This window comes from Microtus ochrogaster, chromosome 5 (genome assembly GCF_000317375.1).
Source record: "Microtus ochrogaster isolate Prairie Vole_2 chromosome 5, MicOch1.0, whole genome shotgun sequence".
NCBI classification, from domain to species: domain Eukaryota; kingdom Metazoa; phylum Chordata; class Mammalia; order Rodentia; family Cricetidae; genus Microtus; species Microtus ochrogaster.
This window is the reverse complement of record NC_022012.1, coordinates 1,937,354-1,963,552: the sequence shown is the minus strand read 5'-3', so window position 1 is coordinate 1,963,552 and position 26,199 is coordinate 1,937,354. Positions and strand designations below refer to the sequence as shown.

The window sequence follows — 26,199 nt, the reverse complement described above, 5'->3', positions numbered from 1 at the left end:
TTTGAATGCAAGTTGTGTTAGTGCAATAGTGGCACAACACTTGTGGGAATAATCAATCAATATCTGATTGGATTTATGGTCTATGCCAAGAGAAGGAACCCACATCCTATAGTACTTGGATGGTCAAGAATCTGAGACAAGCTAGCCCAGAGACCTAGGGTAAATCTAGATACTACTGTCTGCTAAAGGAACATATCAATAAAATGGTTTTTAGTAATGGTCTGCTTTACTCAAGGTCAGTGTCTTCTCAGCCAGCACCATACAAGCTTTCTCTAGCAGCAGGTGGGAACAAATACAGAGACCTTGTCATACTTAGCTCTAAATGTGACATCCCCATCAAATATTTCTTTTCTCAGCATGGGGAACTCTGCAGAAAAGGAGGTGGTTAGAATTCAAGAGATAGAAGGGATGTAGACACCAAGGAAACAAGGCCTTCTAAACATGCCTGATACACATAAAAACTCATGGAGACTGTGGGGCAGCATGCACAGGGCCTGTACCAGATGGAGTCCGTGTTGAGAAGAAAAGTGGACACATGTCTTCATCCACCCCTAATCCAGAAGCTATCTCTAGTTGATATGCACTTAACAAATAAAAAGTTAGTTTTCCCCAAGTGAGTCTCACAGGGGAAATGAACTAGTCTTAAGTGTAGGTCATGCCCAGCAGTAGGCAGTCAATACAAAATAAACTCAAAGGTATCTCTGAAGATTCTTTGTCTCATAATGTTGAGTCAAGGCCTTTTTTCTAAATGGCGTAGATCCTTTGTGTATACATTATTGCCTCCAGTTTTGTGTTTCTATGGAATGCCGATGTGGTGAGTGTGTGTGTCTCTGTGTCCACAGGTGTTTCTTGTGTTTTTCTTTGGCTCTTTTCCTTCTTTTTACTTGTTTTGTTCTAGTCTGACTTGTTTTTTTTTGTTTTTTCTTACTGTAGTTTACTTAATTTTATTATTTTCCCTTAGATGCCTGCTTGTTCTCTACAGAAAAAGTGTGGAGCTGAAGGGTGGCGAGGGACAGGGAACAGTTGAGGAAGGGAAACTGTAACCAGAAAATATTGTATAAAAAATTATTTTCAATAGAAGGATAAAAAGAAAATATAACTTCAACAGCAATAATCAAATTTCTCATAGATTATCCAATAATGTCTATTTTATTTGACACATCTCAGAGGGTTCTTTTATGTTTGTAGATATCAGTGTTCAAGTTGATCTTTAAAAACAATGGAATTTGAGTTAATGTTGATAAAACCAATGCACTATAAATATTCTATTTCCCAGAACATATGATAGGGCCGCCAATAAACAAAAATGTATTTTCTAGGAATTCAGAAATGAATACGGATCTGAGAATTTTAACTTTGTGCTGAACCAGAAGAGCCTGTGAGAATATGAGCCATTTGGATATCTGTTGAGTTAGCAGGGGAGTAAAACTGTATGCATGTACACTTTAGGAGATGAAGTGAAATTTTTAATGCACTTACATTAAATGCTTTACATATAGGTTTCATGATGCTTTCTTTAAGCTATCTGAATTTACTATCACACACAGTATTCTTTTTTCTTTTTTCCATTACTACCCCTGGTTAACACATTGGTTCATATTTCTGCTGATAATATTGATTTTTTTCATATAACACACACATTTCTGTACTTATTTATTCTCTAAGCTAGAAACAAGGGTTCCCTTAGCTCTTTGCAGCTTCAATTCTGTCTCTGACAGAATGCCATAAAGATCAATCTGGAAGCAAGTGTTCTTGACTGTAAGAGGTCCCTCTTTGTGGTCATAGCCTATGCTTCTTCACAGGGAGAAACCTCAACTGGTTCCCTGAGTGGGCAGCAGCGACCCACCAGCTGGTCCAGCCAGATACATATGGAAGGGCAGGGAAAAGGAGGGTGAGGATATGATGATCTTAATTTAAGGCCTAAAGGAAGAGAAAGGACAGGAACTCTCTTAGGTGGGCAATATTAGAGGAGAACTCATAGAAAGGCTGACCGGGAGAAAGAAACACAGAAGAAGCCAAGATCAGCAGCAAAGAGAGGGGAAGGAACAACCACTGCCGCAACTGTAAGGTAGGGAGCATGGAGGCCTGTGGGTAGGAGCCAGGCCTCTTAGCAACTGCCCATCTTGCTATTCCCGTTAGAAACGTTTGTGAAAGTACCTTGGTAATGTTGTACACCTTTTAAAGTTTCAATTCAGTTCTAAATAATTGAGCCATTTTGTTCAAAAGCAGTATTTATTTTTTATGAAGATAAGAAACATAATACGTTTCTATAGAGAATGCTGTGAGGACAGGAGGGAGTGGGAACTGGGATTGATATGTAAAATGAAAAAATAGTTTGTTTTCATTTTTAAAAATAAAATAAAAAAGAAAAGAAAACACTGTGAGAGGAAAAGCTGCATGTTACTGATATGAAAAAAAAAAAAAAAAACAAAACACTGAAACCAACCCAAAACCAAACCAAACCAAAACCCATAAAACCTCCACTTATGAGAGTGTTCTACCCTATAAGAACACACCGAGTGAACTGCATTATTCCAGGTGAGTGAGTTATGCAGACTGTATATTTATTAGTTTATTTTGAAATGCAATTTGTACAATGGTTTGTTTTTTATTCTCAGTCCTTTGATGGCAATGAAGCAAATTTATTTGCTACATGTTGGATGTGGAATAGATAACAGAATACCAAGAGAGAGTGTTTAGTAAGACTTTCAAGAAAGGGAAGGAGGCCTCGGTATATATGCCTGCTTATCCTGCAGCTAGTAAATAAAGGACAACAAGGCTTTACCTGGTTATCGCGGGCTGGGAGCTTTATTGGGAATTGTGTAGAGCACTCTAATGCTTGTGTTTACATCTATGGTGTGAGCTGTGCGCTATACAGTGAGTGAGGTAAACTACAACTTAGTTTTGGTACGGGAAGTCGTTGCTTCACAGGAAACCTGTAAGTGGGCATGGAGGAAAAGGCCCTGGGGCACTTCTCAAGCTGGACAGCCAACCAACACAGTATTTAATCCTGATGCTCATTGAGTAGAAACTGAACTTTCAGAAGACATGTGACAATAAGCACAGGTCTGCTCGGCACAGCTGGCAACTTGGATTGGATGGCATCGTACTTAGCTATGCAGGTATGTTTGAGCTGATCATCTGATGCTCAGGGAAGCAATGGATTCACAGAAGAAATCACTTCTCTTTTCTACTCCCAAGGCAGGAAGAAGAATGTAGTTCCCAGAGACTAGCCCAGGTGAACCTGACTTCAGTGTCTCCTCCTAAGTTTCTTGCTTTGGAGAGAGAGATGAATGACTTCCCGTTTCTGGACTCAGTCACGTTGGTGTAGACACAAGGGAGCTACTGAGGGAAACTGACTCTCATTCCTAATAACCAATGCATAAAGCTTTCCGGAGGAAAGCAGGGTAAGGCATAATGGCATGGTATTCCTGAAAATACTTGCTTTTCTGCAGAAAAGAATCAAAAATTCTGCTGAAACTTATTGATTGCCTCATGAAGGACTATCACAACACTTCCTGAGCAATTCATCGAGAAGCATGCCCAGTGAGCGAGCTTGCCTTGACAAAATACATAAAAGAGGACTTGATTTGATCCTTAACAACCGTATTGTGTAGCAGGTTCTACAGAACAGAGTCTGAAGATTGCAAAGGACAGGAAATCTCACATCTAATTTCCACTGATTCAGAATATGTATTCAGAATCTTAACTATAGAATTAGGAATTTATATAAATAAAAGTTATTTTGTTAACACATAAAAGCTTTTGGGCTATATTTCATGATGGCCTGTCTGATATAACATGATAAGCCCATGCATATGTATTGAAAACACAGAAACAAAAACAAAACAGAGAAAGACTGGCACAGTTTGGAGAATGTAGATCAATTTTTAAATGCAAACTGTATCTAATAGCCTATTCAATTCCCAGTTATGTCAATATTTGCTTATTTCCGACTTTCTATGATCCACATCTTCCTGTGAATGCCATGTTGAGAGGCTTAGGCATAATGGCATGCTATTCCTGAAAATACTTGCTTTTCTGCAGAAAAGAATCAAAAATTCTGCTGAAATCTATTGATTGCTTCATGAAGGACTATCACAACACTTCCTGAGCAACATCGAGAAGCATGCTCAATGAGCGAGCTTGCCTTGACAAAATACATAAAAGAGGACTTGATTTGATACTTAACAACCGTGTATTATTTGGTGTTCTTTCGGGGAAAGAAAGATAATTACTGTTCGTATTTGTATGTGTGCAGTGCATCTCATGCAGAAAATATTTAAATATTTGCTTTTGCCCCTGGAAACTTTATTTTTGCCATGGAATTAAGATATACACAAGAATCTCTCATCTTTTGTTTAATGGACAAAAGCCTTCTTTAAGAGAACAAGATCTGATATGTTTTGTGAAACATTTCAAAAAATTTATATTCTGAGTTTTTTAAAGAGATGTTTTCATGTTTGACACATTCCTTAATACAGCAAAATTATTGAGTAATAATCTAATCATTTGTCTTTGGAGGACCTCAGTAAATATACTGAATAAAATATTTCATCTATTTACACACATGGAGATAGACATGTATCTCAGGATACATACATATCTTCACATACTACTAATAAATGAATTCCTATATTTATGGATATAGAAGCTAATGGTATCTGTTTCTTGCTATGGCACCAACAAAGCGAGGTTTCACCTGTGTTCACTGCACTGCAGCTGAGAAGCAATTTTGGTTGCTTAGGGTGGGATGAGTCCCTTACCATGTCTGGACCTAAAGAGCTTTTTATTCTTCATGTATGCATGGTGTCTTATCGTGGTGGTCTTGAGCTGCAGACACAGTCACACCGCTCATGGTGATCCAACTGGATATCTATGAGAGCCATGTTCTTAGCTTTGCCTCTTCTCTTGAAATGGCCAGGCTCAAACTTTAATACCTAGAATAAGAAGCATATTTCCTATTAAAAAACCCATGGGGTTTAATTCAACCAGATGCCACCCGCCCGTTCCCCTTCTGATAACTAGTATGTGTGGTGGTTTGAAGGAAAATAGGGAGTGTCACTATTAAGAAGTGTGGATTATTGGAGTAGGTGTGGCCTTACTGAGGGAAGTGTGTCACTGTGAAGATAGGCTTTGACGTCTTATATGGTCAAGCTACGCCCAGTGTGGCACACAGTTTACTTCCTGTTGCCTGCAGACCAAGATGTAGAACTCTTAGCTCCTTCTCCTGTACTGTGTCTGCCTGCATGCCACCATGTCGTTCCATGGTATCAATGAACTAAACCTCTGAAACTGCAAGCCAACCCCAAATTAAATATTTTCCACAACAATGAGGACACTAAGGGAGACTTACATAGATCTAATCTACATGGAAGGTAGAAAAAGACGAGATCTCTTGAGTAAATTGGGAGCATGGGGACCTTTGGATAGGGTTGAAGAGGGGAGGGGAGAGGCAGGGAAGGGAGCAGAAAAAAAGGTAGAGCTCAATAAAAATCAATTAAAAAAAAGTTGCCTTGGTTACTTGGTTTGGTGTCTCTTCAAAGCAATAGAAATCCTAAGACAGTACACAAGCCTTTGAAAAGTCCAGTGAATGAGATAAAGTTGATGTAGAAATAAGCACATTAGATATTTCTACAAATAGCCATTGACCCCATAACCCCTCCCAGAATAATGTCCCTGCCTTTCTGCCAGTAGGAAGATGTCTTCAGGTGTCTTAGTGGACAGTATTGATAGCCTCCTAAAGGCCTAAGCTAAGCTAAGTACTGTAGAAATATATCATTGCTCTTCTTAGCAAAGCATGTGTTGTAAACAAATATAATGCTAAATATTTTAACTCCAAGGACAGGATGATAAGGTTTGAGCAGAATGCCAATATGAATAAATGCTAGATTAAAGCAAATCTCTCCTCCGCTCCCCCAGAGGGCCATTAGTGACTAATTAATGTGACTATATAATGCTTTCTGCAATTCAAAAGACTGAGCTACAACATAATACTTGCACACTAATATTTGTATATCATCATTGTGTTACTATACTCAATAAGTATATATAATAACTTTTTAAAATAAGTAAGTATAAAATAATTTTTATTCCATTAAAATTATTTGTTATTACTGCTGTTTGCATGGTGTGTGTGTCAAAGAGTGTATGTGGTGTGCGTGTGTGTGTGTGTGTGTGTGAAAGAGTGTATGTAGTGTGTGTGTGTGAAAGAGTGTATGTGGTGTGTGTGTGTGAAAGAGTGTATGTGGTGTGTGTGTGTGAAAGAGTGTATGTGGTGTGTGTGTGTGTGTGTGTGAAAGAGCGTATGTGGTGTGTGTGTGTGAAAGAGTGTATGTGGTGTGTGTGTGTGTGTGAAAGAGCATATGTGGTGTGTGTGTGTGTGTGAAAGAGTGTATGTGGTGTGTGTGTGTGTGTGTGTGTGAAAGTGTATGTGGTGTGTGTGTGTGAAAGAGTGTATGTGATGTGGTGTGTGTGTGTGTGTGTGTGTGTGTGAAAGAGTGTATGTGGTGTGTGTGTGTGTGAGTGTGTGTGTGTGAGTCAGCGGAGGTCAGAGGACAACTTTTGGGAGTTAATTCTCTCCTACTGTGGGTTTCGTGGGGATTGAATACTGTTGGCAGGCTTGCATAGAAAGTATTTATATCTCCCAAGCCGTCTCTCGGGCCCCTAAAATAATTTTGCAGAGACTCTATGCCTTCTTGTCTGCTGTAGGCTTCACTGAGTCAAGCACTGTCCCGGGGATATACACTTGGTAACATTGCAAACTTGTCTTAGCCAGCTTATCCCTTCTCTTCTGTACGTAGACAGGTTTCCACCAGCCTGTATGTTCTATTTCTTTCCTCACCATGATACTGACCAACAATTGTGCAGCATCTTGCAGTTTTCCAAAACTCTGTGCAGGTTTTCCCCATGTCTGGTCATTGTTACATGGTGGAGATGTATGGCTATGCATGATTTATTGATCAGACAGGAAAGTTTATAAGTTACGGAAGTCCTTCTTCTACAGTCTTCTGTAGAAGACTTCTGTAGGCTCTGAACCAGAATATTACCTCCTAGCTTTCAGATTGCTGACAACATGTCTCTCTCCGTTATACCTACTACTTCCTTCTGTATCTGAAGTTTTGCTTAGAGCTGAGTGTGAAGTTCAGTGGGAGGTCCTTATGCTTTGTTTGGTATACTTTGGACCTCACTGAAGATTACATGGGGCGGGGTGGGGGATTTACTTTAATGCCTGCATAACTTTCTATGGTATCTCTACAATTGTACACTATGAACTGTGTTCTTAGACATTTTATTACTCTTACAGTGAGTGCTGAAAGTCTTAACCAAACCCAAAACATGTATTAAGAACAACTATGTCAAGATTCCTTAGGACCAAGCCTCCCAGTCCACAGTCTTTGTTTCTTTTTTTTTTTAATATTTATTTATTATGTATACAATATTCTGTCTGTATGCCTGAAGGTCAGAAGAGGGCGCCAGACCTCTTTACAGATGGTTGTGAGCCACCATGTGGTTGCTGGGAATTGAACTCAGGACCTTTGGAAGGGCAGGCAATGCTCTTAACCTCTGAGCCATCTCTCCAGCCCCAGTCTTTGTTTCTTTAGCCTTTAGCAAAGCTGTTTGTTGGGCTTTCCAGCAAGGCAGAATACAACCATGCTTTTTATGTTCATTCCAGCAAGGGACCTGGAGTTTGATTCAAAAGAATGGTTTCAAAAACAACCAACCAACCAACAACAACAACAACAACAAAAAAGGACCATGCTCCACTAAGTTCAAATGACAATATCATAGATTGTATAATTTTCTCCTATGACACTCCTACAATTACACATGCATAATCTGTGTCACACAATTCTGTATACATTTTTATGTCCTCTCTGGTAAATGGATTGTAAAAATAAAGATGGTAAATATTATCTCCAACATTAAGTATGTCCCAGATACCAAACCCTATTGTAACCGGCTTTGCAGGTATGAAATTATTCGGACTCCACCAGATGATAATAAGGTGTGCATTAAGAGAGGGATTAAGTTACTTGCTTGAAATCACGGAGCTTGTCAGTGAGAGAACCAGAACGCAATCAGCTCCAGGTGGCCTAAGTAGGTCCTTAAGCACAGAAGATTTGGCTTGTGCTTCTAAGCAGCATGTTGGCCGCAAAGCAGATCCTGAAACACGTATCTTGGTGAAGGTGATATGTGGAAATATATGGATAATTTTCTTTCTTTCACGTCTTCCCTGTGATCTAGCCTCCAACAAACACAGGAGGCAATATGGAAACAATCAGGTAAATTCAATACAGAAAGAAAAAGCTCTTGTTCTTCCATGAAAATCCATATAATACATGAACTTTGGGGTATCAACTAGTCCTGCTGAAAACAAATAGGAAAAGTCTGCCGTATTTAGTAAGAAGGTTCCGGACAGGACTGGGTTGGATCCTTGTAGCGTCACCAAGAATTTCTCTAGTATATTTTCCTTACTATTGTCCCAGACCATCTGCATGTAAGCAGGATGAGGGGTACTGGGGAGTGACATGATTCCTAAGAAGCGGAGCTTCCTAAGTGTTTGTTTACAGTAGACCATTATTAAGCTCTGATAATTTCCATTGACAGGCACCTGGAACAGCAGTCTTCTGTTGGTTGCTTCCCATTTGATGGCAAACAAAGTGAATGTTTGTTATAAGAGTCTGGACAGGTTTTCTAGTTGGTCTTCTGATTCTTCAGGGATTTCCCCCTTTTTTTAAATAAGAAGCTACAAGAGCACAATATATATGTGTTTTGCTGCTAAGAAAAAAAATGAATTGACAGACACTTTCTCCAGATACGCCAGAAAAGCACTATTTAAACAAAGTGGAAATTGAACTGCTTTAATGGCTGATCCCAGCACTCATGTTCAAAGCTTTCAGACCATGTAATAGTTTTAAGTCAGGTACATGGTATTAAAAAAATGAAGAAAGCAAGGCTGATTGGAGGAAGCATGGAAAGTTAAAAGAAAAATGAAAAACTCTTATCAGCAAGAGCAAACTGGTAGGTTATGGGTTACCTGGCCACCTTTAAAGAGAAGTGACCGTTGAATTAATGACAGCAGCCAAAGGAACTTGGTAATGGTACAGTCATAAAATGCTTTCCTATTTTCCAAGCTATCATTCACAGCTGCACGTATACAGCGGAAATGAAAATCCACTGAGGTGCAGCCAGCCATAGTTCAGCACCTACGGGCAAAATTGGAAATCTTTACTCCTTTTCATTGTCTGAAAAAACCATGTGAAGCCCAGAAAATTGGCATCTACCAAATGGAAAGTGACAGACCCAGTCGATGACTTTTATGCCAAGCTTTATCAATTACCAGTGTCATAATCCCACAAGATGTTTGACTACTATCCTGTGCCTTGTTGCCAATAAACCAGTGAATGAGTCATTGCTATAAGGCTCTTACACTAATAAAATAATACCAGGCAGAAAAAGCTATTTGCTGACTTGAGCTCTTGTTTATTGGGAATATAAAAAAAGTTGTTAAAACCTTTTAACAGTTCCCAAATTAATGGCTGGCATAGAAATACAAGTACATATTTCAGAGCAAATGTTTTATATAAACCTAAATCATTAAGAGTTTATTTAATATTTTACATAACTTTGAAAACAAGCAGTATTCAATGCAGAGATTTAGTTCCTTAAGAAACAAATAAACTCCTATTTTTGCTTCTCTATTGCCTTTTCTCACGTGTAAAAATTTCATATGAATATAGAGATTCACACAGTCTTAGGGATGGAGGTGAATTACTCTGAAACTCGAGTGTCTAAGGAAAGCTATTGGGAAGAGGAATTATGTTTTTTTTCTCTGGGTAATGACTCAGCAGAGCCTGGGCAGTGCGTGTGAATCACTGAACTGTGTCTAAGGGACAGTACTACCAAAGAAAGACAGTGTCGAAGAACAGCTTAAATGATACACAGAAAAGATTGAAGGTGACAGAGACCTGGGTTACAGTGACAGTTTAGGAAATGCTCATGACTTCTGAAAAGGCAATTTTGACATCTGTGGATATTTGTTTCAAATAAAAACTATACATGAGCATGCCAGAATTACCATGAGGACCTTTGTAGAATTAAATGGCAAAACTATCTTAATAGCAATTTAGAGGAACCCTGTAAACATATTTAGCCTTTCTGCTGCAGAAAAACATGGGAGCTGTCGTGCATGGAGTTCTAGAACAACTCATGTGTCTGTTAAAACACAGGTGGGACTTGTTGGTCCTGAGAGTGTTGTATCCCTTGCATGTTTGCTAAGGCAAGTGAGTGAGCAGGGCTGGGAAGCATTCAGCATAGAGACTGTGGGGCCACTGGATCTCAGAGGTCTGTTCACATTTGCCTTGTGGTTTACAGTCTCTGGATGCTGTCAGTCACCTCTCATCTCCACACGGGAAGAAGCATAAGTATTATGATTGTCATTCTGAAAATGACTAAACTCCCTTCTTATACAAGCTGTTTATATATGCAACATCCCATACCGTAGCTTTCTTCTTTTGCAATCACATGGCCCTTTAAGCACCAATCCCTTTATATTGCTTAAAAATTTCAGTAAGAGATAGTGAAAAGTAGAACAGTTGATGGATATCAGGCTATTGGAAGGCTTCTTAAAGCCTTCAAGTTGTAGGCTTCTTTTGGACTGAGGGATTTCCTTGGCTAGCATTCAGCTGCTGCCTGGTTGGCAAACCTTGAACTTAATGTGTTTCTTTCTCCTTCCTGTCCTGGTTCCCTCTCACACAGCAGGAAAACAGGTGTGACTCATGGTCCATCCAAAGGTTGAGAAAAGTTCTCTGTCTGCTCCATGAATGCTACTTCCAAGAAACTGATACCAAAGATTCCCTGACTTTCACTGTGGTTAGTGACATTCATGACCTCAACTTCACCACTCCTTTTGCAGAGGGTAGAACATCTGAGCTCTTGGTCTTTTAGATCTCATTTTGTTTGGTTAAGTGTCAGTTTTAGTAACAACTGTCCAATATGGAAAATACAACAGTACACTTATTTAAAATATTCAGTCGGAATTTAACGTCTTAGCATTGTACCATGGACTCACTCCTCCTTGGAGCCTTTCTTCTTTCTCATTATGTCCTAAAACTAGCTGTTCATTTTTCCAGAATAGACTAGGGACATTACTTTATTCTTATGAAGCTTGTATTTCAGGGATAAATGACTGCTTATATCTTCTAGCCTTCATACTATAATCTTATTTTAATATAAAATTAAATTAAAATTCTATATTAATAAAAAAAGGCAAGGATGAGTCTAGATGCCATCAGTAATTCTCAACCTGTGGGTCATATTTTTGTGGGCAAACAACTCTTTCATGAGGGTCACCTAAGACCATTGGAGAACATAGATAAATAAACATAAAGATTCATAACAGTAGCCAAATTATAGCTATGAAGTAGTAATAGAAATAATTTTGTGGTTGGTCACTACAACATGAGGAACTGTATTAAAGGGTCACAGCATTGGCAACAGAGAGATCTCAGCTCTATACAACACGGAATCCACTGAACTGTGAGGCAATTACTTATGATGGAATTAAATTAAAAATTCACTTCCTGTCTGCATTATGCACATGTCAGATACTTGGCAGTCACAGCTGGCTAGGAACTCCCTTCTCCCTCTGCTGCGGGCTGCGCTGACATGCAGAGTTCACACTATAATCGCAGCAAGTTCTGCTGGACAGTTCAGGCAGAAAAGCTAACATGTGATGTTAGACTTTAATGTCAGCTTAACATACCCTAAAGTCAGTGCACTGGGACCCTAAACCGAGGAGCTGACTTGAGTGCCTTAGCAGACTTGTGGTGATGTACCCTAAATACGGCAGGGCATCTCCCTGGGTGTCCCTACAGTGTTGTGATTCTCTGTGGAGATCAGAGCAGCATTTCCACCTCCTGGTTTGACTAAGGAACAGCTGCCCTGCAGGAACCCTCCAGGTGTTTGGTGCCAGACTGGGATGGCTGACGCATCCAAACATACACCAATTTAATAAATTCTCACATTCTATTTCTCTGTCTCTCTCTCCGCCTCTCACACACTCCACTTCCATCACTCTTGTCCTGCTAAAGAACTCTGATTAATGCACAACATCATGATAGTATCAATAGCGGAATGACAGAGAAAATAAACAAATAAAATACATAAAATTGTCTACTGTCTTCTAAGATTTTGACTGTTGACTCAATGGCTGTGGCCATTTGGTGTGGGAGGCTCTTCTGTCTATATGTTGCTTTTATTGGTTAATGAAGAAAAAACTGGCATGGGAGAAGGAAGGCAGAGTCAAAGAGAAGCCATGGAACTGCCACTGGTGACAGATATGCTGAATCTTTGCTGGTAGGCCACGACCTTGTGGTGATGGTGATGCACAGATTAATGGAGATGGGTTAAATTAAGATGTAAGAGTTAGCCAATAAGAAGCTAGAGCTAATGGGCCAAGCAGTGATTTAATTAATACAGTTTTTTGGGTGATTATTTCGGGCTAAGTGGCCAGGAACCAAAAAGTGGCTTCTTCCCTTCAACAGCCATTGAGAACAAAGGATGACAAACAGTCACAAATCAGTAGGGGGGAAGTGAAATAATATCTTTGAATTATTGTTATTTGTTGGCAGTAGTGGGATTGAACCTAGCACCTGACTGTGCCAGACAAGGACTCTGCCACTGAGTTATTGACCCAGCCCTGAGCCTTGCTTTTATTTCTTTAGCTCTTTCTTCATTTTCCATTCTGGCTGCAATTTCTCTCCTCACAGTCTTGCTCCCCACCCTCTGTCTGTTCCCATCCCTCAGTCCACTTCTCCCCCATTTCTGTTCAGGAAAAAGCAGACCTAGCATGAGTATCAACGAAACACGGCATGTCAAGCTGCAGTAAGAATAAACACCTCCCCAAGTGTTAAGACTGAGAAAGGTGACCCAGTATGAGGAGTAGGCTCCCAAAGCTAGCAAAAGTGTCAGAGACAGCCCCTGCTCCTCCTGTAGTCCTACAAAAAATATCAAGCTACATAACTATAACATATATACAGAGGCCCTTGGTAAGTCCCATGCAGGCTCTCCGATTGTCGGCTCAGTCTCTGTGAGCTCCTAAGAGCCTACATTAGTTGATTCTGTGGGTTTGCTTGTGATGTTCTTGATCCCTCTTTGTCTCACAATCCCTCCCCCTCCCTTCTACAGGAATCCCTGAGCTCCACCTAATATTTGGTTGTGGGTCTGCATCTGTTTCCATCAGTTGCTGAATGAACCGAGCATTGCTTTTTAGACTCACTACCCAAAGTATTATTTTTGAGGGGCAGAAGTCATTTTACAGATCTTCTCAGCTGTGAAATAGGTCATAAACCCCACGAAGCAGGATGAGCAAACCTATGTGAGCCCTGTATCCTGACTGAAGAAGAGAGCCTTCTGTGAGCCGTGGGCCCTTTGTCATCTTTTGTACAAAGGGACAGAAGAGAAGAGTGACGGTAGTGGCCAGAGGCTGTGTCATCAGCGTAGACTCACATTCCACTGCCTGGCACACTTTATCAGACCTGCTCCCTAGAACCCACTCTGGCCAGTCTGCTCCTAGGGTCTTTGTTTCTTTATGATGGCTCCTGGGTCATGTGAAATGTTTTAGATCTATACGTGTCTCTGTTGTTATCTCTCTCTTATCAGTGTGGTCTCAGTCACAAACTCGAAAATGGTGTGGGACAATTATCTGTTTTCTGTCAATTATATTTTAAATAAATGCTGATTGGTCAGTAGCCAGGCAGGAAGTATAGGTGGGACAACCAGACAGGAAGTAGAGGTGGGTCAAGGAGAACAGGAAAATTTTGGAAAGGAGGAAGCCCATCTCTCTGCAGTCCTAGCCCAGACACAGAAGAAGCAAGATGTGACTGCCTCGCTGAAAAAGGTACTGAGCCACAAAGCTATCACAGATAAGAATAATGGGCTAATATAAGTTATAAGAGTTAATAGGAAGCCTGAGCTAATGGGCCAATCAGTTTATAATGTGGACCTCTGTGTGATTTCTTCGGGAAATAACCATTGCGGGACCCAGGCAGGACAGAAAATCCTCAGTCAACACGGAAAGAGTAGAGAAAATTATAGTTTTCTAATTTTACACTATGCATTCAAAATGAATAAGAGGAATGCTATGAAAGAATGCTATGAATCAGGAGACCTACAAAACTCAACAAATTATTTATTGTGTGTGCATGTGTTTATGTATGTTTGTGTTTATATATGTGTGTGCATGTGTCTACATGTGTGTTATGTATGCCTGTGGACATCTGCATGTAGACAAAGGAGGACCTCTGATGTCCTGTTCTATTGATCTCCACCCTATTATCTGGAGCAGTGGTCTCTCACTGGGCATGGAGCTGGACTGGCAGCCAACAAGCCCCAACTCTATCTGTCACAGTGATGGGCACACCCAGGTTTTATGTGGGTGCCAAGGATTTGAACTCAGGTCCTCAGTTTTACACAGCAAACAATACATATAATTCATTTATCCTGAAGTTTGAAAGCAGAAATAACTTTATCCTGCACTGAAGACTGCTCACCCTGCTACAAGGGGAGTATCATGGCTGTGCAAACAGTGACAATGCTAGCTTCACCCAGAGCTTTCTAATTGCTCATATCCTTATCTCTGACTGTTAAGCACTGAAATACTTGTGGGGAAGCAGACAGGCTCGCTACACAAGTTCTTAATCCCTTAAAGCCATCATCTCTCATAGAAACTCATTTCACATCTCAGCAGCTGCAAGCACAGACTGGGAAACTGCCTTTACTGTAGCCAAGGTGGGAGCACAGGCACAGAACTAACAGAATAAAGGGCTTACAGTTCTCCTAATGAGATGAAGTTCAAACCGTTCCTATTTTTGAAAATGGAAGCAGCTCTCTGCCGTTCTCCACAGAGCACATGACAGTGACCATCAGGACGCATTTCAGGGTATTTCAGCAGTTGGAGGGGAAGTTGACAGGAGTGTTTGTTTCAGGTGTGCAGTCAGTGACGGAGTGATTGATGCTGTTGGGTGCTTTTATCCTGCGCTTGGCGGGGTCATATCATATAGGACTCTGCAGAGCCCTAGCGGTAAAAATATTATAACATGTGTTTCAATGAGATGTTATCCACTGACTGAACTTTCAAAAGAGCATCAATGTTTTATACCTCACAATCAAATCAAACTCTATTAATTGTGAATAGCAGCTCAAGGCTGGCTGCTACAGTGTACAGAGACAATAGAGAATCGAGTGGAAGAATGGTACTGTGCGCTTCAGATTGCACAGACCCACCTGTCTGCCATGCAGTGCTCATTTTGGGAGTTTCCCAAATACAGAATGTGAAGAAAAGAAAGAGTTGAGCTGAAACCTCTTCGCGCAGAGTCAAGCCAAAAGGAAAGCAGTCCCCAAATACATCAGAGCCAGGCTTGCAGGCTGGGGCTCACAGTCACTGCACAGGAGATATTGCCACTCCTAGATTATTTTAGCTCCCACCAATTACTGAACCCCATATTTATCTTTTTTGTAAACATCACAAAACTGACATTCTGAGCCTGAAGGGCAACCTCCCGTCTAGGGTTCATCAGCTCATACACAGAACATAAAGAGCGGGGTGACAGCTAGCTCTCTGTTGGTATGAGAAAGCAGTGAGGCGGACCCAGCTACTCTTAAGACTAAGAAAACACTTTTTGGGCGGGTGTAAAATGGTAAGTTCTGCTGCTCTAAGTCGAGCCTGACCACTTGTCTGGGACCTGTCTCTCCTAGGATGAAGACATTAGTGTTCATGTGCTCAGATGTTTTTTTGTTTGTTTTTTGTTTTTTGTTTTTTTGTCCAGAAGTTACCTAAAATTTAGTGTTTCATTGTTTTCAGGACAAAAAACGAGCAACAACCCCAATTTATACTTAGTATCATGTGTTATTTGTCAAATTGTTTACATATTATTGATTAATGTTCATGAAGTTGTAAATATATTTCCATAGGACTAAAAATAGAATTTGCTTTCATCACCTTGAACTAAATAAAAAGAAACAAGCACCCTTAAAAACAACAACAGCAACTCCAAAAGTACCTGTCTACAGCTAGTGTTGTATCTTTTATTTGTTTGTTTTGATCATGGTCTGAAACTTATTATATAGACTAAACTGACCTCCAACTTGCAGAAATTTTCCTGCCTCTGCCTCCCAAACGCTAAGGTTAAACACTTAACCTACTATGTACAACTCCCAACCTGCAATTCCAAATCTGCAAGTCTTATTTTGAGAGACTCTCTATGTATTCCTTTGCTCTGCTGGGCTTTTGACTCAGGTCCACATGGTTAGCCACTGTCTTAGTTAGGGTTTCTATTGCTGTAAAGAGGCACCACGACCATGGCAACTCTCATAAAGGGGAAAAACCCATTTAATTGGGACGGCTTACATTTTCACAGGGTTAGTTCATTATCATTACGGTGAGAGCGTGGTGACTGGGAGCATGGCAGTGTGCAGGCAGATGTGGTGCTGGCTACATTTTGATGTACAGGCAACAGGAAGTGGTCTAAAATACTTGTGCATATATGAGACTTCAAAGCCTGCTTCCAAAGTGACACATTTCCTCCAACAGGTCCACTCCTACTCCTACAAAGCCACACCTCCTAACAGTGCCACTTTGTATGAGCTGTGGGGGCGAATCACATCTCAAGTACCACAGCCACCAAGCACTGCTGCCCATAAAACACCTGACTGCCCGGTGGCAACATCACCTTCACATGATAGCATTTTAAAATGCATTTCCATGGATGCCTCACCTCTTCCTGAGCTTTCGGCCTCAGATAACTCTCCATGAATACCACAGAAAGAGCTTCCCTGCCCAGCATGACTGGCAAACTGCTCAGCGAGCTAATGCGTTCTTACAGCGCTGGCTGCCCCAGGGCTTAGGCAGCTGTGTTCTGGTACACATATTGCTCTCTCTTTTAATTTGTGTTCCCTGATCTTGATCTTTGTGTTTACTTTTGCTTATTTCTTTAGCAATCTAAGAGCTAAATCTCCAGGTAGCAGTGGATACTATTTAGAAAAAATAAGCATTTCCAGGAAAGCAAGTGCAAACCACTTCAAAATTTTACATTTATTTTTACTCTTTGCTTTATTATTTTTTTTTACAAGTATGAGTCCTCTGCATGAAAATTTGGCCCTTAGTATTTTCTTGCAGTCACCTAGATTTAACAGTTACAGCCTGTAAGTAAATACCAGATTTGTCTACAAGTTGAATGAAGAGGCTCTGTAAAGTCTCTCTCACACTGTTGTCTACCCACATAGCTTATTGTGAAGGCTGAAATCAAGACTCCCTTCTTCAGGATAGAATTAACCCTTGAGCCAAGGTACTTGCGTAGAATTTTAGCTCCCCACCACACCCTTGACTGGGTGAACAACTGACAAATCATATTTGTTTGTACAGATTTCATTATTTTCATTTTATGTGTATGAGCATTTTGTTTGCACGTGTATATGTGCATTATGCATGTGGAAGCCAAAAGAAGACATTGGATCCTCTTGAACGAGTGTAAAATGCATACTAGCCAGGATCCTTTATAAGGCCAGCAAGTGGTCTTAACCATTGAGCCTTCTGTTCAGCCCCTTGACAAACCATGTTAAATGGCACCATCTCCCAGGACACCACAGACTTAAGACAATGCAGACAGAATAGCTGCATACAACACTGCATGACACTGGAGATGACAAACCTCATGATACTTTTTCACCGTCTTTCCTGAGCTGCAGGTGCAGGACTTCCAGTTGACAGTTCCGCAACCACAGTTGCCCCCACAGCGCTGCACGAGGAGGCATCTCGGGAAGAAGACTGCATTGGTCAACTTCAGCTCCTCCCTGAGATTGACCGAGTGATTCCTGGGAGTGCAACTGTAATGCTTGACGTCATCGTTGAGCCTGTCCAGGTCCACTGTGGGCAAAGATACACAGGCAGCAAGGGCATGAGCAGACTCGAGCATAAGCAAAGATTCTGATATCAGATCAATTAATCTAATCAGAGATCACTAATGCAGGTGTTAAATTTGTCCTTGGGATATTACTATGGTTGGAAAAAGCCAATTTCTCTTTTGATCCTACATGACATTCCAAATAACAACAAAATCATTAGCTGAAATTTGAATCCTGGCTCAAATTTCCTATAATCTGTTCATGGGTAACATTTTGAGACAGGTTTCATGTCCCCAGGCTTGCCCTGAACTTGCCATATAGCTGAAAATAACTGAAGTTCTGATTCACTCATTTCCAGAGTGCTAGGATTACAGGCATGTTCCCCAAGGCCTTGCCTTAGTACTTAAAAAATGATGCAAAAAGAAAAAAAGAAATAAACAACAAAATGGCTCACAGGTAAGAAAATGAAACATTTGGCGATTCAAATTAATTTTCTTTATCTTTATCTTAAAAACCAAATAAACACACCCAAAATCCCTGCCATTATTTAAATAGAATCTGTATCTTATAGGGGCAACATTAGGATATTTGCTCTAATGTTGTCTGATAATTTCTGATATCGAAGTATTTACCTATAAACAATACAAAAAAGTTTTATTTTTAATTCCAAAGCCGATCAAAGTACTAGTGAGAATGGTACTGTAGGACAAACAAGATTCATGTGTGTGCATGGAATTTTAGGTGGGGTATACAAGATGCATGTGTGTGCATGGAATTTTAGGTGTGGTAGACAAAATGCATGTTTGTGCATGGATTCCTAGGTGGGGCAAATAATTTGCATGTTTGTGTGATGGAGGAAGGTCATTGGTTGATTTAATAAAGAAGCTGCTTGACCTGATAGGTTAGAACGTAGATGGGAGGAGTAAACAGAACAGAACTCTGGGAGGAAGAGGAAGTGAGCTCAGAGACTCGACAGCTCTCCTCTCAGGGGCAGACGCCTCAGAGAGACAGCTCTCCACTCTTGCAGGCAGAGGCGAGAGCTCTGCTCTCTGAGGCACACGCGATGAAGCTCCGACCTAGGATGGACGTAGGCTAGAATCTTCCCGGTAAGCGCACCTTGGGGTGCTACATACAGATGATTAGAAATGGGCTAGTCCAGGTGCGAGAGTTAGCCTAGAAGAGAATGGGCCAAGCAGTGATTAAAAGAATACAGTGTCCGTGTAATTATTTCGGGGCATAAGCTAGCCAGGTGGCCAGGGTGCGGGCAGCAGGGTGCTGGGAAGGCAGCCCCGCCGCTCCTTATTACTACATTTGTGCATGGATTCCTAGATGGGGCAAACAAGATTCATGTGTGCACGGAATCCTACGGGGAGCAAACAATGTGTGTGTGTGCACTGAATCCTCCTTAGTGGGGCCAACAATGCGCATGTGTGTGCATCGAATCATAGGTGGCAGTAGCGTCTTGCTCTGCAGTGAGGATGTGAATTTACCATATGTCTTCTTTCAGTGGAAAGTTGTTTAACGGCTTGGAGCCTCTGTTTCCTCCCCTAAAACATTTAAATATTTAAAAGGTTGAATGGAGTGGACCTGTTATATGATGAACATTGGTTAATATTCTTTATCTTAATTCACTGGATTCTCTCCACTTTTATTTTTACCCCTTTAAAAGTCAATGGTTAAGACAGGATCTCCTGAGTAAATTGGGAGCATGGGGACCATGGGGGAGGGTTGAAGGGGGGAGGGGAGGGATGGGAAGGGGAGCAGAGAAAAATGTAGAGTTCAATAAAAATCAATAAAAAGTTAATGGTTAAAATAACGAAAGAAAATGCCAGGTTTTCTTCTCTTTCTCTCTTTATAAGTAATTATTAAGTAGTATGCTGAATGGGGATTACAATGAATTCAGAATCTTATACTAAACTTTCAAATATAAGTTATTGTGATATTTAGTGCTGTCAGGTGACAGGGTTAGTTAATAAGGTAAGATCCATCTTAAACATGGGTGGAAACATTAGTTGAGCAGGGATCCTGCATTGCCTAAATGAAAGATGACGTGAGCCTTAGCATTTGTTGTGGCTGACTCTTGTCTATGGATGCAGTGTGAGCAGAAGCCTCCTCAAGCTCCTGCTGCTGTGGCTTTCCACAGTGATGGAGCATAATGTCACACTGTGAGCCAAAGCAAAGTCAACGTTCCCACGTTGCTTGGTGGTGGGGTATTTATTACAGCAACAGAACAGCAACCAAGACCATAAACATGCACCTGTGTAATTGTTGCCCGAGTTGCATTTTAAAAGGTGTTCTCAGAATCTGCATCTGAATTCTCTGATTGATGAACACCCAAGTAACTTATTGCACAACTACAGTTAGAAGAAAATCCTTCCACCTGCTCTTAGCACCTTACCCTGCACACCAGCCAGACTACTGCAGGAGAAATGTCACAGGTACTAGGCAGGCAATGCCATCCTCAGCACGCTAGCCTCTGCAATGCCTTAGTCTTTACATAAAACTGTTGAAGAGCAGGAAGCAGTGATCTCTGGGGCATAGACCAAATGCCAAGTATGATAGCAAAATGGTTCTGAGAGAAAGACAATTAAGAGAATGCACAGATATGGGCCAAGAGTCCATTAACTCCACACCGTCAGAAAACGTCACCGAGAGGAAGACTGATTGGCCATATGGCCAGGTGACCCTTGAATGGAAGTTAAATGGCACCGGGATTGATGGGTTGCCCTAAATGCCCTCTCAGATAGACAGCTGTGCTTTGATTCCCAAGGGCAGCAGTTTATTTCTAGCTGTTATGTGCTGAGCCCAGGATGCTGTGGGAACTCCATAAATGCTAAATAATCACTGTGCATAATTTACTGCTGTTTTTTCTTCCTTTGTAAAGACATGTCATAAGTTTAGCTATAATCAATCCAGCTTTAAATTGAATGAACTCTGTCTTGGGAAAGAAACCATTTTTACTGCTGCTAAATCCCTGCCAACAACTGCAAGCAAAAAAGGAAGGATTGCATAAACGGATTAAGAAGTGCAGCAGTCAGCCATTACAAGTGTCACCTTGAGATAAATACTCATGCTGGCCTGTGCATTATTGGGCTGCTAGACCAGGCTGAGATAGAGGGCCAAATCTGCTGCCAGCGATAATGACAATGCGTTTGTCCAACAGAAGAGAGAAGAGACGAAATTAATGTGGGGGTGGGTGGGTTCATGACGCCCACAAAGATAAACCAGGGCATACCCACACTGAGCTGTTTCCTCACTCCTCACTGCAGCCTTGAACTAGGAACTTCCACACATGACCACATTGCTTTGCCCCCATCTTTTTTTGGGAGAAAAACGAAAGTGAAGGGAAAAATGGTAAAGCTGCAGTTAATGCCCTTGCTTTTTTAGTCCATAGCCTCACAAGCAGAGGCCACTGGTGGAAGAAAGAAGACCAACAGCACTGGACCTGTATCAGGCTTTTTTAACTGACGCGGAGCTGAAGGTGCGATAGTGAGTGGCCACACACCCTCGCATGCAGGGTAGCTGAGCCAATTTGCTGCATGCCTTCTCCACGAGGTTCCTTCAGCAATCCAGGTAAAATACACAAGTCTAGGTCTCCTTGGAGACGCCCCCTTCCCCCTTGCTGCAGAGATGTTTCTTATAGCCATGCACTGCTCACTTCCACTTCTCGCTGGAAGAGATTTACACGGCTGCCAGTTAACGCATCAAGTCATGGTGACAGCTGTGGCACCAGGGGATGGAGGCGGCAGAGGTGCTTAGCTTACAACAACAGCACACAGGTTCTTCTGACTGGCTGAAGATAAAGTGACAGCCCAGTCGCAGACATTCTGCATCATGTATCGAGTTTCCAGTCAGTACAGAGATGAGTGAGAACTCAGGCTTCGGGTTTTCCTGCTGGAAGGGGCACTACAGTGTGAGTTTCCCTGGGGACTGAGGAGAAGGGGCTGCCCTTCCTTTGCCGTTTCCATCTCTGTGGCTGATCAGCAAAAGAGCGGCAAGGATATTCCAAACTTATTTCAACTGTTGATCACTTTCCTCTAGTTTTCTTTATTTCACCAGATATATTTTTAGTATCTCTTTGGCATCAGTTAATAACCGGGTACTCTGCACTGATAACGTTCTATCTAGAAATGGTAAGAAGATGCAAACCTCCTTCTGAACATAGTGATCTAGAGTAGAATGCTGTCCTGTGGGTCAGGGTTAGGAAATACCTCCTTGCTACAACCTCAACCCTGTAGTGCAGCCCAAGTGTGCTGTGGTATGCATTCCCTCTGGATTCTAGAAAGAGGATATGAATGGACACCTCTGTCTCATGTCTAATAGATGAGGGCTCAGGCAGGGGCAAAGCCAGCCTGTCTTGTCCCTGTCTTTTAGACTAGTAGTGTGAGAAACTGTATCATGTTCTCATGTATGACCACATAAAGCATCCGTATGAACAAGCTTGAGTTTACTTTCATCACAGAGAAAGGAGAATCTCTGAAAAAATCAAGAAAGACAAAAATAAAACCCAAGCATCTCTAGTTCCTCTTTTAGTGATCTGCAGGGTAGTTCCTCTCCCTACAGTGTGGGTCCTGATGGGAGCAGCAGACACAGTTCATTTAAGATTATTCTTTTTGAACTACATGACAGCCTCCAGTTAAAGCAGGGTCAAGCCAAAGAAAATACACCTCATCTTTATGACAGATTTCTCTTTTCCTAAGAATTGACATTCAATAACTAACAACTCCATGAATGAATTGAAGAAATTATTCATATTCTTTTAGGCATAATCTTTCCAATCACACACAGAAGGAGAAATAATTTGAACCAAATTATTGTCTCAGATGCTGGGATGCTCTTCTTTCTAAGCTAACCTAGAAAGTGGTCTGAAAGGTGATCAATAAGAGCTGGGAAATCAGAGCTGTGGAATCAGCTGTTCCCTGGAGACAGCCGCAAGAAGACCCATGGCACCTAGAGCCTGGCTTCAAGGACGCTGCCTCTCTGAAGTGATGAGAAACACAGCCCTTGCTTAATGTGGACCACCACATCAACCTGGTAGGAAGAGCTGTTGAGGGGTCACTGATGCTCCAACATAGCCCTGAGGTGAGAGAATAAGTGAATAAGTGAGTAATTGTCTTATTGTAACAAGCCACCAGATGCTCTCATTTCATAATTCCCTTTGTCTACTGAATATCCTAAAGAATAGAAACATTTAATATTGTGGCTATAAAAATTAACCTACAGCCGGGCGGTGGTGGCGCACGCCTTTAATCCCAGCACTCGGGAGGCAGAGGCAGGTGGATCTCTGTGAGCTCGAGACCAGCCTGGTCTACAGAGCTAGTTCCAGGACAGGCTCCAAAGCCACAGCGAAACCCTGTCTCGAAAAAACCAAAAGAAAAAAAAATAATAAAAATAAAAATTAACCTACAACACAATAATTCTCTCCAGTCAATTGCTGATTTCTAAGGTTCAAAAATATAATGAAGCAGTGTGGTAATGGGAAGTTATTGAGCCCACACTTATATTGGTTTTTTGCATATACTTGCATTGGTTTCAAGACAAGCCTTTACTTTGAATATTACTATCTCCATCTTTCAGATGTCAAGAACTAGTAAATATTCATCCAAGATGTTGTAGAAAATAAGTCTAGATAATAGAATGTTATCTAGAATTAGAGTTGAAGAATATTGACATCATTATCAGACAGGTCTCTGACCCCTAGGAACGCTACCTGGGCAGACGTATGCAGCAAGCACATCTATGAAAACTAAGAAAATAGGTGAAGGGATGCTTAGGCACCGGGGCCATGCATTTCTTGCCAGCCCAGGCACTGCAATCCCTTGCCTATAAATGATACATTAAACAGGAAAGGATGGAAAATTTCTCCATAAATAGATTGCATAACTATTTATTAACCTTGAATTTTTTAAATGCTAATGAGAAAAGAGTGATGGCAGCAGAGAGACATTGGATAATAGAAAAAACTTCTGAATTAAATCAGCTGGTGTATTTCAAAGATGTGTTGACTTCAGAATGGAAACCAGAGATTTGCTATGTTGGGGAAGGGGTTTCACTCTTTCCACAGGAGAAGAAAAGCTATGGATACCATCAAAATTAATAAAGATCCAGTTTGAAAAGGAGAAACATCTTGAGACAGAGAAATGACAGCTCATCCACAGAGGTGACAATCATACAGGTGATAAAAAAACCTCATAATGGTTGGGGCAGGGTTTTCTGTTCTTGTCTTTGCAGGAAAATACTCATCTTCAAAATATCAAGAGACCTTGGGCAATTAAATACCTAAAGAAAAAAGATAACTACCCAGAAAGAATTACCAAATAAAGAGTAATCTGACTTATGAGAACAGGTCATCTACAGGGTCAAATTTCATTACCTGAACACATATCTCTACCTCTTAATATGTTAACAGTCATGACTCACTTAAAAATCAAAGCTGGCTTTGGAGTTGGACAAACTCTCTAATCCAACCATGTTGTTAAGAGAAAAATTCAGAGTTTCTGTCTTATGTAAGACAGAAAGAAGAAAGAATTTAATTTTTTTCTTTATCATACTTTTCATTGAATATATGCCTGTATTAATAATATTTAAGTTTTCTACTTTGAACAGTAAATTTTTCTGAAGTAATCTTTGAAGTTTCCAGGAAGAAGACTGGGCCCCACAACAACGACTCCACCTGGTTCATATGATGTCATGATGCTGACAGTGCTACTTTAAGATTGGTTTTGGGCACTCGCTGCTCAACAGGTTTCAATTTGGTTAATTGAAATGGTGCTCCTTCTTACAACATTCTGGCCAGAACGTCAAATAAGAACTTCAGAAAAATCCTATCGACTACTCAGAGACTATTTGCAATGAGACCAGATAGTAGTCTTGAAACTTAACTATCATTTTACTTTCATAGGATCCCATAGAAAGAACAACACCCCCATGACAGCTGGAAGTAATTTTAGAAGATGATGTCCCCTCTCTCAACAAAGTTTGTCCTCAGGGTTTAGGACATCAATTAGGGGTTGATTCTAACTGGCATAGGGTTGGGAGTCGGGGTGAAAATTATGTAGACTCAGGGATCTTCTTTAAAAATAAAAAGGGAAATTAGATGGGATAATAGGTAGATTAGTATGAGCTTACTCACACTAATAATAATAGCCATTATTTACAGACAATTTATACATTGATATAGATTCTTGTATATTGATACAAATTCAAATTATATTTCTTATACTGAATATTCTCTATCTCTGTTTACAATATTTGTACACTTATGCAAAGTTATTTTGTCTTATTGTACGTATGCACATTTCTATGTCTGCTTAAGATATTTTGTATATTGATACAATTTTAGGATATATTTATTATATTGCAGTATACATTTCTACCTCTGATCAAGATATTTATACATCGTTACATTTTGACGTCATTGTCCTCATTTGCTGTACAGTTGTTTTAAGACTGTTTAATACTCTAAAATGAAATCCTACTGTTTATGCTGCAAAAGTATTAAATATTATAGGTCAATAGTCATCCATGTTTGTCATAGTTATAGTTAGACTAATCAGATTCTTTAGATATAGAGAGGTTGTATTCTGCATAAATAGGTAATTTTCAACCACTTCAAAGAGCTGTAGAATATGGCATGTAAATATCTTAGGGTTCTGTTGGAGTGAGACACTATTGCTCTGGCAGCACCGATCTATTCCTGAGAGAATGTTGGGTCCTGAAGACACTACTTCGAGTTTGTTCTCTTCTTGGCAAGAGTCGCCTTTGAGGAAAGAACTGCCCATGCCTTGACCACTGACAAAATGCATGGTGTCCAGACAGGGCAAGCAGGATACAAGAAAAAAGACTGACGAACCTTGCCAAGACAGGGTAAGATGGTTTTGAAAATTTTCCTGCCTCTGAAAATGCTCTGTCAGTTACTCTAGGCCTTAGCCAAAGTTGATTGCTCCAATGTTGCAAATGAGACTTTGGGTGATTGGCCAGGTAGCCAGTTGCCTCAGTCATTTGTTGCACAATTTGGAAGCTGCTTGATTGCACTTAAAGTAATATAAATCTCTTGTCAGATCTTCTATGGGGTTAAAGACTAGATAGTCGTAGTTACCTTCCTCTCATGACTTAGCCAAGTCATTTCTAATATAAGACTTAGACTCCTTAGGATAGAATAATTATTGAAACATTTAGTATATGTTTCTTTCTTAATATTGTTTATGCTGGTTGTAATTCTAATTTTTATAGTTAATATCTGTTCTTATTGTATATAGTTTTGTATTGTGTTTGGAACTCTTATTTAGACTAAAG

The 26,199-nt window shown here is 40.6% G+C and overlaps 1 protein-coding gene across 5 annotated transcripts in view; it reads right to left on the bottom strand.

The window, feature by feature from the left end:
• Positions 1-2,539: 2,539 nt before the first annotated feature.
• Positions 2,540-26,199, bottom strand: part of Pdgfd (platelet derived growth factor D) — a 226,787-nt gene continuing 203,127 nt past the window's right edge. For all 5 annotated transcript variants that reach the window (XM_026779588.1, XM_026779589.1, XM_013346087.2 and 2 more), the window contains 2 exons: positions 17,712-17,926; positions 2,540-4,940 (listed from right to left, as the gene is read on the bottom strand). In XM_026779588.1, coding sequence (XP_026635389.1) covers positions 4,815-4,940; positions 17,712-17,926 — 341 coding nt within the window. In that variant the 3' untranslated portion in view covers positions 2,540-4,814. The remainder of the gene's footprint in view (positions 4,941-17,711; positions 17,927-26,199) is intronic.